This window comes from Prinia subflava, chromosome Z (genome assembly GCF_021018805.1).
Source record: "Prinia subflava isolate CZ2003 ecotype Zambia chromosome Z, Cam_Psub_1.2, whole genome shotgun sequence".
Taxonomy (NCBI): Eukaryota; Metazoa; Chordata; class Aves; order Passeriformes; family Cisticolidae; genus Prinia; species Prinia subflava.
In genome coordinates this window covers 28,968,750-28,982,583 of record NC_086283.1, presented here as the reverse complement: position 1 = coordinate 28,982,583, position 13,834 = coordinate 28,968,750, and the positions used below count along the sequence as shown (strand labels likewise).

The window sequence follows — 13,834 nt, the reverse complement described above, 5'->3', positions numbered from 1 at the left end:
ATAAAAGAGGGTTGTGTGGAGATCCAGTGCTGGAGCTGGGAAGGATGGCGGAATGACTAGTGCCTAGGGGAACTGGCACTCAGGAGCAGCTGCCAGTGCCAGGTGCTCTGAGACACCGGGACCAGCACAGTTGGTACAGTTTTCACTCTTCTGCTTTGGAGGAACTGACCTTGAAGTTAATGTTCCTGTGCTGAAAATAGAGCCCTGGGCATCCTGTGGATCCTCAAGTGCTCCTGGGCTCCAGGCCTCCACATCCCTTCTCTTGGCTGCCATCTTCCTTACCAGTGTGGTACCATCACCTACGTGGTGCTCAGTAGGCAGCTGACATTGCTGGGTGCCAATTCTTCAATTATTACTGGTGTCCTTGCTGTGCATGGAAAGAAACGGCCAATTCTATTATTTTCTTTACTGTCTACTTTAAAAGAAGAAAAATACAAGTTGTAGTTCAACTTCTAAAAGTGTCTGTGTTGGAGAACTATCAACATCTATAAACTTCACGTTTTAATTTTTTTTTTTTTTTGCCATTGTCTGCACTCTGTCTCCAAGTGGTGTTTAGGATACCAGGGATCACCCTTTGATATTTCCCGTTGTCTTTTATGAAGTGACCATGTGCCATCTGTGCCTTTTGGTAAGAACAGGAATCAAGTCACCAGAGACCGGCAGAAGGACCTTTTATTTGTGCTTCAGCTACAGAAAGACCAGAGCACGACTGAGCCTTTTGAGAGTGGATACTAAAGAAGGGTCTGATGGCTAAACCTGCAAGTGCTCAGCTGGCCTTGGTGCCATTGGAGTCCCTGGCAAATGCAGCTCGACAGCCACAGAAATGTAGGACAAGCCCTGCTGGCACTGATCTCTAAAGGTTCTTGTCCAACACCACCACACAAAGCAGGGCCGACTTCAAAGGCAAATCCAGTTTCAAAACCAACCCCTGTGACCCAGGTTTGTGTTCAGGGAAGCTCCAAATCAGTGCATGGCCAGAGTTCTGGGGCAGAGGTTGTACCTGTGCTGGACTAAACACGGGAGTTTGGGTAGAGGAGGAGCGATTGTCCATCAGTGCCTGACACTGTTTAGGCTGTGGGGAGAAAGTCACAGGGAAAAATGGAAATTTCCTGCTGCTCTCTCCATAGTTATTGCTCTGTGTAGGTGTGTGATGTTTGCAGCAGGAAGTTTGCAGCGTTTCTGCAGAGTCTGCAGGCACTGGTTGCTGGGAAGACCAACAATCATCTCTGAAGAGAAAACCTTGCCCAGCTGCTGCCAACATCCCCCGGCAGCTGTGCACAGCAGGTCTGAGATGGGGCAAAAGAACAATAAAAAATGCCCGTAATTATATGGTGGGAAAATTGTTTCTGAAAACCCAAATTCTCATTGTGATAAATCTGATTCTTAGTAGTCCTTTCAGAGCATTCCCTTTCAAGGTGCAGTGATCGTGTGGCACTTCAGAAAATTAGCAGGCATCAGGTATTTCCTTAATGTTTTGTGGGTTGGGGGGCTTAAAGAGATAATTTTCAACTTTTTCCTGCTTTTTTCAGTTTATAAGACCTTGATCTTCAGAAATATGAAAACAGAGTTTAAGACAAACACAGGGACATCGGGGCAAGCTGCCACTCAGGGACATTGCCCTCACGCCAAGCCTCAGGCCATTTTTTGCCGCCAGCAGGCTTGGGACAGGAGCAGCACGGCATGTGCAGTTCTGCACAAGCGGGGCCCGTGTGTGACACTGGGCGCCTGTGCGGCCAGGCCAGGGACGGCTGTGGAAGGCTGTTGGTGACACGGCTGTCCTGGGACACGAGCCCCATTTGTGGGAGGCTTTGCGATGGGAGCGGAGCCTCCCGCGGGGGGCCCGGGGCTTGCAGCGAGCAGACACCCATGGACACTCAGGGCCACCCAGGGATATGCACCATGAGGCAACCAAAGATCGCTCAGTATTTTCTTGGAATCCCTTCAGGCACACAGTTCTTCTCCACTCCCAAGTGATGTGTAACGCGACAGGAGCACTGCCCTGCTCGTTCACATGACAGGTGTTTGAAACTCCAAATCAAAGTTGCCAAAGAGAAACTCAAGCTGTCACAAAAGGATGTCCTAGGAAAAACACAAACTCACAAAACCAGAAGACACCAAATGAAGGTTCATGCCCTCACACTCTGACCCTGGCCTATGTCACAAGCTTGCAAGAAATCGGCGATGGGAGCGGAGCCTCCCGCGGGGGGCCCGGGGCTTGCGGCGCTCACAGCCGCAGGGACCCGCAGGGGCAGGCGGGGACGCGTAGGGACGCGCAGGGACGGCACACGCACAGCCTCGTGAGAATTGCCGGCCTTTATTGGCACCGCCAGCCCCGCACCACGGCCGCGCTCTGCGCGCTCCTCGGGCCGTGAGAGGCCCAGCCCCGCACTCGCTCAGCGCCGGCGGCGGCGTCTGCGGCTGCTGCGGCGGCGCCGGCGGTAGGCGGAGCGGCGCGAGGCCCGGCGCCTCCTGCGCACGCCCCGGCGGCGCGAGCGGCGGCGCCGGCTGCGGCTGCGGCTGCGGCTGCGGCTCCTGCGGGAGCGCCGGCGGTACCGGGCCATGCTGCCGCGGGCGGGCGCGGGACGGCGCGCCCGCTTTTATAGCGGAGCCGCAGCAGCGAGGGACCGGCATCCGCGCTGAGGTCACAGTACTCCGGGGGGCGTCCCTTGTTACACCAGAACCCTGCAGAGCCTATGGCGCCTGTGAGGTCACAGTGCGTCTGGGTAAACCCCTTGTGATGCCAGAGCTTCACAGCGCCACATCACCAGTGAGGTCACAGCGGACAGGGATCGAATTCTTCTTATGCCAGAGCTGCCCAGAGCTGGCTTCACCACTAATATCTCGGTGGTCCTGGTGAGGCCCTGATGGACCAGGTGGATCTCTGATGGCCGAGCTTTGCAGAGCTACATCACCAGTGAGGACACAGTACATTAACCCCCTGTGGTACCAGAGAGTGGAACGAAAGCTGTCACCAGTGACCTCACAGTTGGCAGGGTGGAGCCCCCTGTGATGGCAGTGGTTTGCAGAGCCGACATCACCAGTGAGGTCTCAGGGGCCACCCAGACCTGCCCAGCCACCCCTGTGTCCTTGTGAAATGTGTCCTTGTCCTTGCCAGGGTGGATGCCCGGCCTTGTCATTGTGCCAGTGAAAAAACTGCTGCCAAAAGAAATAGCAAATGGAATTCCTTCCTGGATTTGTCACTTCTGCTAGACAGCACCAAGGGGACTCATTCGACTGGGCCAGCAAGGCAAAAGTCACACAGCCCCAAAAACTGGTGCAAAGAGCCCTTGTGCCCTCGATCAGAGGGGCTGCAGAGAGGACAAGCCCTGACTTTAAAAAAAAAAAAAAAAAAAAAAAAAAAAAAAAAAAAAAAAAAAAAAAAAAAGGGAAGAACCATGTGCAGGGATTGACCTGAGATGCCTGGAGATGATGGCCTCTCCCAGCAAGGCAGAGCAGAAGTCCCATGAATAGAGACCAGGGACTGTCACCTGAGGAGATGTTCCTGGGCAGAGCCATGTGGGGGATGCATAAAGCACCCTGGGCTCAGAGAGTGCTCTTCCTGTGGAAATAGAAGTGCCTGAAGTGCTAATGACTCCAATTGATGACAAGAGCCCGAGGCAAGAGGAGATTTGGAACAGTTGTACCGGGATTGGTGGTGGCTGACAGAAGACAGAGAGCTGCCTCCTGTGCAGCCCCTGCCTCTACAACCTGGTTGTCTTGGTGCAAATCCTGCAGGGACCACTCGTCCTTTTAAACTCTGATGCAGTGCCAGATTGTTTTCTTTCATTACATTGCAACTCTGGAACTGCAAGGAGTTCACTCAGGTTGAATAACAGACAAGGAGGGTATTGTACATGTGTATGTGAATACTTCCCTTGTCCAGCTGACTGAAAAGCCATTGCTGTAACTGAACTGAAAGTCTGCTTGGTAAAATTTATTTCAAACTGTACTTTTAATAAAGTTATATGTACAGCAAAACATTCTGTTCCTCCCTCAAATGGATATTTTCATATTCGAAACACCATTGCAGATTGTAGCCAAAATTTCAAGTGATTTTATTTCAGTCTGCTGTGTGAAAACATTAATAAGAGCATTATTGGTCTGGCTTATTGAGTGTCTGAATGAATGATCAACAGATATTTTGCACATTCTGACATCAGATGTCAAATGAACCCAAAATGTTACTTCCTTGAGTAGGTCAGATTTTCCAGAGAATTCAACAAACAAGGTTTGAATTCAGTACTTTTTCTGTCTCTAAAAGAAGCCAAAAGCACTTACACTTTTGCTTAGTCAGTTCAAGGCAAACAGGTTGACAAGGGGACATTTGGCTGCTGCCGAGGTCACAGAGCCTGTATTCTGAGTATTGCCAAACTGATGTCCTTGGTTGTCAGACTTACGACAGGAAAATTGTCATCAAACTAAAAAAGGCAATCAACTGAACTCAGACTCTGCTTCAGTCTCCCTTAAAACACAAAACTACTTTCTATCCTTCTCATTTATACAAACATAGAAACACTGACAGCTGTGGTTTCAGAGAAATTAAAAAGAAAGCTGTCAGTGCCAGTCACATTGTATATGGACACATGTGTCCTGGTTTAGGACAAATTAGAGGAAAGATCTCCAAAAGGAGCCCCTTAAAAAACAAACCCCCACAACTCCTCCTGTTGCAAACGAGGCCAGGACTCGGATGGAAAAATAAAAAAAATTCCTTGTTTATTCTATTAACTACCAAAGGCGGGAGCCCAGGATAAGCCCAGGCTCCTCAGGACAAGCCAGAGAACACATACAAAACAACAGTGTAACAACTCGTTACACTGGGTGCTCCTTGAGATACGTTGTTTCACCGGAGGACGCTGGCAGAGCTCCGACACTCCCTTTGAACTGCTCCTCTCTTCTTCCGATTGGGGCGCTTGGGATCCTCTCTCTGGTTGGTCTGTTGTCTAGGGTTTGATTGGTTTATAATGAAAGTCATCCTGGACCAATCATTCTGCCAGGGCTTCGAGTGATTGGTCCGTTGCCCCTACCAATCCAGGCTCGTGGTTTTGATGCTGCCTGCATGATGGCATCTGTGGAGCTATTCTTGTTGTCACACTTCCAGCGTTTACAGACACACTACTAACTCATACCCCAAACACGCAAACTTAAGAACTGTTACTTATAACACCCCAGAAACATTTATCACAAACTTGTAACAATTTCCCCAAACATACAAACTTAAGAGCTGTTACTTGTAACACCCCAGAAGCATTTATCTACTTTTAATACTCCCTCCCCCCCCCCCCCCCCCCCCCCCCCCGGGTTTGGGAAGAATTTCCTCAGAGGAAAAGTGGAAAAAACTTGTTTATTAAGAAAACAACAAAAAAACACTCCCCAACACAAGAAAGAGAACAGCCCAAGATGACAACAAATGTTTTCACCAGTCCAAGAGAGGATGAACAACTTGGGCAGTCTCTGCTGGGGAGGGTGCCAAGCTTCTCTCACAGATGCAGACTCCGGAGGGAGTTCCTTGAAGTTCCCAGATCAAGGTCTGGAGCCGGTTCTGATGTCTTCAGGAAAGGGGAGGAAGGAAAGAAGGGGAAAAACAAAATCAGGAAAAAGGCAAAAAGCAAGCAAAAAAAGCAAGGGAGCAAAGCCAGCAGCAAGTGAAGCCAAAAGGCCACCAGCAGCAAGTGAAAGAAACAGCTGGGGGAGTGGTGCGGCTATTAGACAAAACAAACCGAGAGCACGGGAAAAGAAAACACATGATTGAGATATAAAGCACTGTCACCCCAGGACACTATGAGAACAGTGAGTGTTAGCAGAGCTTCTCTGCATTTAGATCTTCAGCCATCATCTTGACTTGCTGCGCCACACACCCTCTGAGTTGTGAGTTATTTTAACAGCTTCCTTGGAGCTGAAGCTGTAGCAGGTTTACAGGCAAAATGCAACCCTTTTTGACTCCTTGCAACAAGAGCTCTGTCATGAAAGAACACTTCTTTAAAAAGTGTCCTAAAGAGCATGAGTTATGTCTGTGTGTGTATGTGCTGGGCTGGTAGCAGGAATTACACAAGGAAAAACTGTGAATTTTCCATGCAAGAAAATTTGTATAAATGCAGAAGCTTACACCAATACAGTATGGGCAAAATTGGCACAAGATGATCAGTTGCTTTAGTTAATCTGGTCTGAGTCAGGTTTTTACTAAAGATCAGTATAATGAAACTCCCTTACACACCAGTGTAGCATTAAAGAGATCCAGCAGAGGAACTGCCCATCATCTGCTTTATCAGAATAAAGGGCCAAGTCTTTGGCATCCTTGGGAGTCACAAGTGTCTAAAGTTGAAGAGATTTCCCCCAAAAGGCAAAGAGTGTTTGAAGGAGTGTGGTGATACCCATGGGTCAAGGGAAGGTCCTGCTGCCTACAGCCTCAGCCCAAAGTGTCCCTGGAGCTTTACCACATTCTCTGCCTCCTCTGGTAGCGGTGCCCAGAGGACTCTTGAGGGATTCAGGAGCATGAAGAGGCAGAACATGAGCTCCTACTGGTACCTGCAGTCCACAGGAAGCGCCTCGGGCAAGCACAAATTCAGCAGCTGAGTCTTCACAGGTGCTGCTGGCAGTGTTTTGACAGCCTCTGTCACCATACAAGAGCATTTGCAAGCATGGGATGGTGTAGAGATGCCTCTCAGAGAACAGAGAGAGCACCTTCAAACAGCATCTGGCAGAGGTAATGAAGGAGTGGTAAATCACTTTTGAATGGGTCGGATGATAAAAAACTCTGTATGTGAAAATAAGGGACAAAATTAGTGAAAAGGGGAAGGGAAAGGGAAAGGGAAAGGGAAAGGGAAAGGGAAAGGGAAAGGGAAAGGGAAAGGGAAAGGGAAAGGGAAAGGGGAAGGGAAAGGGGAAGGGGAAGGGAAAGGGAAAGGGAAAGGGAAAGGGAAAGGGAAAGGGAAAGGGAAAGGGAAAGGGAAAGGGAAAGGGAAAGGGAAAGGGAGAGGATAGAATCCTTGGAAATTCTGTCTACAGGCCATTTTCTGACAATCTGTGTCACTACCTAAAGCCACAAACTTCTCAGCTCCTTTGTTTTGGAAAAAAAAGAAAATAGAAAGTTTCTATCTGTAGGAAGGTCTCCTCTATGAGCTCTGAAGGGCTCTGCCTCTTCCTTTTTCAGGAACAAATCAGCAACCAGAGGGAAAAAAAGATACGGGATGGTGTTTGGCTGATTTGTCTGACAATTTAACAACACTTGTAAACAAGAGCTGTGTCTGTCCACAACATTTCAATAGCAAGTCCTTGCTGAGGATGAAAAGCTTGTGCTTAGTTTACATCAAATGAATGGCACTGAGGGTTTTCATCCTGCAGATGTGACATCTCTGGTGACAGTCTGTTCACGCTGCAAGGAGGTCTGCACCCACAAGGACAGTGTTGCTTTTGCCAACAGATCACAGTTTGTTTTCATGTCCAAAAAATCTAGGAAAAATTACTTCTTAACATTTTCCTTTTGCTCTCAAATCAATGGTTTAACTGTAATTATTAAACAGGATTGAATTGGTTTCCCTGCTCCCTCTCAGCACAGGTGCACATTCCAACCACATCCAGGTAGCAGGGCACAGCCTTTGCTTTCCCTGGGGCAATGTCTCTGAGCCTCAGCAAGGCAGAGGGACTTGCAGGAGCAGGTGAAGAAAGTTCTCTGCTGGGACAGTGTGAAGTTCTGCCAGGCTAATTCAACGAGAGGCCTGCAGGGTTTTCCAGCTGCTCTGCACCTCTGCCGGTGTTCCAGAAGCACACAGAGCTCAGTGGGGACCCAACAGCTGCAAATGCACCTGCTGAAAGCAGCACATGCCTGGCACATCCAATAGCTGGGTGACTCAGAGACATCCATGGGCCATCACTGCCCTGGAGCTGTTCCCCTTCTGACCTCTCCCACAGGAACTTGCTGTGGATATTTACGCAGTGCGTTGGGCTATTAAAAATCTGGTTTCATGGTCCAGCTTTACTGGAACTGAGGCATCTGTGGGCATGCTTGGATATTTTCCCCCATTCGCCTTCACTCATTGCCAAAGTCCTCAGCATCATAACGTTTACATCTGCTAATTGCTTTGAGCAACACAGATCAGCACCCATCTCAATTAAAACTTTAATTTATTGGAAACTGCTACAACTGCTCTGCTAATACACTGAACTCTCAATTTCAGTCTAAAATTGTCTTCGGATTATTACAACAGTGGCAACAATGAACAAATAAACAAGTGTGAACTAGGATTGTGCATGTGGTCAAAAGCCTCTTAATTCTTGGAGTGGCGACCCCTTTCTCTGGAAGAGCTGGGGAAGCCTCCTTACCTGGGAGCAATCCAGAAGCAGCTTCACTTGTCCTGGAGGGGTCTGGAGAAAGCCAGAAAAAGGGAGACTGAGTCAGGATCAGCTGTGTGCACGTTTCCCTTGGCAGCAATTGTACTTCTCTCAGGGACTATAAAATTCCAGATCCTCCCAAGCAGGCTTAGAAAGAAAATATCCCAACAAGTCCTAGGGCTTTCCAAAGAACTTGTCTATTTAGCTCTCACCTCCTCATTCAGTCCTCCTGAAAACCAGCCCACCTTGCAATTCTTTGGCAAGAAAGCACTGCCAGAAGCCTCATTGCCAGGTCCTTTCTGCGCAGCACGCAAGTGACAGAAGTTGCAGCTGGCGCTGCATACAACTGACCCCACATCTAGATGGATCCCAAGATTTTCAAACCCCACACGCCCCAAACTCCCCAGGCCCCCTGTTCTCACTGGTCTCACCGCTCAGGTGGCAGCAGCAGGTCCCTGAGTCCACATTTCCCTGGAGCAGCACCTGTACTTCTACCAGGACCTGTGAAACACACCGGAAAGGCAGACCCTCATTTGGGACTTTGAGCCTGCTCTGCAGGGAACAGCAATCCTTCCAGAGGTTTTCAGACCGTAGAGTTATGCAGTATCCCCATAAAGCCGCAGCACTTGCAGTGCAAGTGGCACCCACGAGAGCTTTAACCACAGTCCCAGCTCGCACAAAGAACTCCAGCCCTGCTCTTTCCCTGTGCTGACAGAGCCCTCAGTCCTCACTGGAACAGTGTAAGCTGAAGGGTGCTGTGAGCCGAATCATGAACCAGCTCCATTACCTGGGACTCAGGAACTCCCTCTGCAGTGAGCCACAGCTCCTCCAGCTCTAGGAGGAAGAGCTGTGAGGAAAGGAGCTCCCTTCGAGGCCGGCACACTGCACCAGCTTTGGTCTGGAACGCAGGATCCAAAGGGCTGCCTCTCTCCTCTGAGGCCTTGCTAAGCTCGGCAAGCTTAGGCTTTTCCTTTAGTTACTGATTTGAGGATTGTTTGGCCTCACATGTTCTGCTGCTTGTTTTTCTCCTGTGTCTCAGGACCAGTGTCAGCAGACTGTGGTTATGATTTGAGGCAAGAAGTTTGGACTTTTACACTGAGTTCATCACTTCATGGTGGGGATTTTGCTGTTGCTGCTGCCTCTGTAGCACTGTCACCCTGCAGCAAATTGATCCATGGACCTCAGCTGGGAATGGGGACATCGGGGTTGGTGACACAACTCCCACAGGTCGGGCTCAGTCCCTGCTCTGTTGCCACAGCAGAGGCCTCAGGTGCCTCTGCAGGAGTGTGGGGGACAGGGCCTGGGGAGGTGGTGCCAGTGCAGGATTGGAACTGAAAGCACAGAGGAGGCACCGACACTGCACACAAGGACTGAACTCTTCTGATCGCCTTCCTGTCTGTCCAGCTCAGAGCAGCCCTCTCAGACCTGTCTCGAGGAATGTGGGCTCTCCTCTTAGCAGGCTCCTCAGGCTCCAGAGAACTCTTCCCATTGCTTGTGTTGCCAGGCAAGGCTGTCTCAGCTGCAGCCTTGTTCTCAGGCTTCGCTCAGGGACAACACTGACATCCTCCTTAGAAGAAAAACAAATTCAACCAAAGATCACTCAGTATTTTCTTGGAATCCCTTCAGGCACACAGTAAGTGTTCTTCTCCACTCCCAAGTGATGTGTAACATGACAGGAGCACTGCCCTGCTCGTTCACATGACAAGTGTTTGAAACTCCAAATCAAAGTTGCCAAAGAGAAGCTCAAGCTGTCACAAAGGGATGTCCTAGGAAAAACACAAACTCACAAAACCAGAAGACACCAAATGAAGGTTCATGCCCTCACACTCTGAACCTGCTGTATGCCACAAGCTTGCAAGAAATCGGCCAGCAGAAACCAGGTGCTGTCCTTGTTCCCGGCATGGGTGAGCAAGGACAGATGTGGCTCCAGGCACTGCCCAGGACCGCGTGCTACAAACCCACACGCAAACCACACATTTCTGGCTGGGAACCTCAAAAGCCAAAGCACCCAACTGCTCAGACATGAAATTCTAATGTGCTGCTTTTTGGAGCCCTCTGCTGCTGCTCCAGATGTAGTTTGCAGGAAAACATACCCTGAAATTTGGTATTTCCAGGAGCATGTGACAAAAATCTGTATGGTAAAAAACCTGAAATACTGTAACCAAGTTATGTTTCTGTTCCGCTGAGGCAGTAAATGCCTGAAGTCAAACACCTGGAATTCATCTTCACACAGAAAAAGATTCTCACTATGACCTGTTCTAGAGTATTCATATCTTCTGGCATAGCCTATCCGTCAAATCCCTAAAGATGAATGATTTTTCCAAGCCTGCAAAGTTTCTTTCACTTAGGGAAAGAAAAGCTCTTGAAAACTGGTATGAGTGAGTTTACAGTAGACAAAAGACATCAGATTATGGAATAAGATATGGGTAATTCCAAAAATCCCACTCCCTGCCTTGCATTTGCTCTTCCTGAAGAATAAATACATCGCAGGCAAAGGACCTTCAAATTAACAGAAGTAGAGAGCTATCCACTGGCACAATAATATGCAAAAGGCCTGTGCCAAGAATACACTAACTATTTTTTCTATGAAAATGAACAGCCTACTTTGGCCAACACAGTCTATCATGTCTTATGCTCATTAATGTAGCATATTCTTGATTCCCTCTTCTTTTGAAAATCTTGCTTTAGCAAACAAACTGCTGTCCATTAAAAACTGATTTAAAGAAGCCCTTACTTCTCTAGCCTTTAAGAAAGCTCTCAGTGCAGACCCCAGCACTGCCATCTAGCAGACTTACCTCCAAAAAGGAGGCCATTTCAGGGTGGGGCATTGAAAGCTTCTCCTCAGACAATCTGCCACAACTTCAACATCTGCTGAGCTGGGGTTGGTGGCTGCGGGCAGGGAGGCCTCCCTCGGTGCGGCGGCTGCAAAGAGCCCCAGCGGCCTCAGTGGCCTCCCGAGCCACCATCGCCCTCAGTGCCAGCACTGCCCACAGATCCCCAAAGGCACCATTGCCCTTCGTGTCCCCAGAGCAGTCACTGCCCTCACGCCGGTGGCGCCGCCATCGCCCTCACCTCCCAATGCTGCCCTCAGCGCCCTCAGGGCCGCCATCGCCCTCAGCCCCCCGGTCCTCCCAGCCGCCGCTACCCCCGCCATCGCTCGACCCCTCAGTCCCGCCGTGCCCCTCAGCTCAATACCCTCAGTGCCCTCAGTGCCGCCGCTCCCTCACAGCCGCCACAGCCCCCGCAGGTGCTCCTCAGCCTCTCCGTTTCCTCACGGGCTCCCCGCTGCCTTCGGCCCCACGTCCCGCTCAGCCTCGGTGCCAGCGGCAGCTCCCGGGTATTTCCGGAGCTCCGGCCCGGCCCGGGAGCGGCCACAGCGGCACCTCCGGAGGGACTCGGAGGTTGTGTGTGGGGAGGTGTGTGTGTGCGTATGTGTTTGTCTGTTTCTGTGTGTTTGTGTTGTTTGTGTTTGTGTGTATTTGTGTGTGTTTGTGTGTATTTGTGTGTTTTGTGTGTTTTGTTTGTGTGTGTTTGTGTGTGTGTTTGTTTGTGTGTGTTTTGTTTGTGTGTGTTTGTGTCTGTGTGTGTTTGTATGTGTGTGTGTCTGGGCTGTATCTCGGGCGAAAAGGGAGGAAGTGCAGAGCGGAAGGGACCGGTTTCACTAAAGAAGTGGCATCTCATCACATCCCACGGGGAACACAGCGAGAGGACCAGACGCTGATTCCCGCTGATCACCCTCATTTCTTTAGGACAATAGCCCCGCGAAGCACCGCAGATCCACCTCTCGGCACCGCCGGGCTGGATGTGGAAGCCGGCACGGGGGAATCGCTACAGATTCCTCTGAAATAACAGATTTCTCAGCTGTGAGTGTATATATCGTTTTGAAATGAATCACCTAATACTGTTTAATCAACTGTTTCCTAATGCAGAAAAAACCCTCTGTTTCCCCTTACGTTTCTCTATTTTTCCTCTTTTCTCACACTTATCCTCTCACTTTTCTCAAACTTTTCCACTCACAATTTCCACCTTTTTCGACCCTCATGTTTCTCACACTTTTCCTCTCATATTTCTGCCTTTTTTCCCCCATCAAGTTTCCCTCCCTTTTCCCACTCTTGTTTCTCGCACTTTTCCCTTCACATTTCTGCCCTCTTCTGGCCTGTTTCCCTCCATTTCCCGTCTGTTTTCCACACTTTTCACCTCACATTTCCCTTCCTTTCCCCCCTTATGCTTCCCACACTTTCCCACTCTCATTTCCTCCATCCTTTCACCCACTGGTTCTTGTCAGTGATTGTTTCTCTCCAGTCGTTTGAGGGCTTTTTTTCCTGCAATCCCGCCTTCCATGTGTCCCGGAGCAGCAGCCCAAGAAGCCCTTGCCTGCGAGTTTGCCTGCTGGTTGAAGAGAAAGTCTGTGCTGCATTGGAAGAATCTCATTAAGAAGCACCTGACTGATTGAAGAAATGGATGTTCTTTTCTTTGCAAACTACTAGATCTGAAAGAAATAGGTTCTGGGAGAAGAATGGATGTGTAGGTCTTTACAGACATTAGACCCCTTTGTTGCAGGAACAAGCACAGTCTGAACTTCTGTACTTTGGGGGAAAATGCACAGGCTTAAAGGATTTATGAATAATAACTTGTCCGCTAAGAGTGCGCTTAGAGCTGGCTTTACAGGTCGTATAGTGTATGGTGGTGAGTAGAATACGTGTTAGAAAGAGAATGTGTAGTAGGCGGTTTGGGAAGGTTGTCCCTCCCTCATCCCTCAGCCCTCATTGGTAAGAAGAGGAGAGCAACATGCAGTTTAGGGTAAAAGGAAACTGCATCCTCCAGAAACTTTTAGAGAGTCCCGCAGGGCCATGGGCTCTTGAGCTGTAGCGTTTTATGGTAAGTTAAGTTGCTTCTGACAGGACTCCTCTGTCTGCGTTGTGGACATTGGTCTTACATAGAGTGATTTTCGCTCAAGATTAAAATACAGCCAGCCGAGTTTAGAAACTTGCTTGTGTATCTCTGCACAGAAAGAAGGTGCCATACAGGGTGAATCATCTAGGTGTCTGCTTATGTCCATCTCAACAGGCGGCTGAAAGTGGGGGTTCAGCCCGCCCCATGCTACACTGGGGCCAGAGGGGCTGTGAGGTGTGCCCTTGGCCCCGCCGCAATTTTGTGCCTGGGGCCTTCAGTCCTGGCAGCCATTTTTTGTGTCACACCCTCAGCCCTGGTAGCAGAGAGCCAGAGGTGCTTCCTGGAGCTTGTTTTCCAGACTTTTTCCTTCCTGGACTGGGATCTGTAAATGTTTTTTCTTTCCTGATTTAAAATATTTCCTTCTTTGCACATAGACAAATTGCTGTCTTACTCAAGTTATGCTAAGAAATGGGAGTAAGAGGAGTAGCTTTATCCCACTCTTAGCTGCCTCAGCTTTGCGTTTTCAGCCTTTTCTCTCCCATGGCAACAGGCATTGCTCAGCTTTCAAAGCTATCCATTGGACAGCCTACCCTGACATCTTACATTAAACAGGAGC

The 13,834-nt window shown here is 49.4% G+C and overlaps 1 protein-coding gene across 10 annotated transcripts; it reads right to left on the bottom strand.

Moving 5' to 3' along the window:
- Window positions 1-5,309: 5,309 nt before the first annotated feature.
- On the bottom strand, window positions 5,310-12,081 carry LOC134564344 (uncharacterized). Of its 10 annotated transcripts, none has more exons than XR_010083522.1 (7): window positions 11,521-11,977; window positions 11,121-11,247; window positions 9,113-9,892; window positions 8,757-8,826; window positions 8,317-8,358; window positions 6,523-6,751; window positions 5,311-5,546 (listed from the first exon to the last, which is right to left on the bottom strand). XR_010083522.1 is itself a non-coding variant. In XM_063423148.1 (5 exons), exons 1-4 carry the CDS (start codon window positions 12,064-12,066, stop codon window positions 6,720-6,722), a joined length of 690 nt encoding a protein of 229 aa, XP_063279218.1. In that variant the 5' UTR covers window positions 12,067-12,081; the 3' UTR covers window positions 5,311-5,546; window positions 6,523-6,719. The 10 variants fall into 10 exon arrangements, 2 of the variants coding, with proteins under 2 accessions (XP_063279218.1, XP_063279219.1); XR_010083523.1 differs by having other exon boundaries at window positions 6,523-6,691; XR_010083524.1 differs by having other exon boundaries at window positions 9,751-9,892; window positions 11,521-11,976.
- Between the last annotated feature and the right edge of the window lie 1,753 nt (window positions 12,082-13,834).

Bases quoted from the DNA above. Each gene is read 5' to 3' on its own strand.
- LOC134564344 (XM_063423148.1), bottom strand. From the start codon at position 12,066: ATGAGGGTGATCAGCGGGAATCAGCGTCTGGTCCTCTCGCTGTGTTCC. The intron at 8,827-11,520 runs GTATTGAGCTGA...TGTGTTTCACAG, and splicing joins CGGCACTGAGGGCACTGAGG to GTCCTGGTAGAAGTACAGGT. The intron at 6,752-8,316 runs GTAAGGAGGCTT...TTTCACATACAG, and splicing joins TGCTTCTGGATTGCTCCCAG to AGTTTTTTATCATCCGACCC.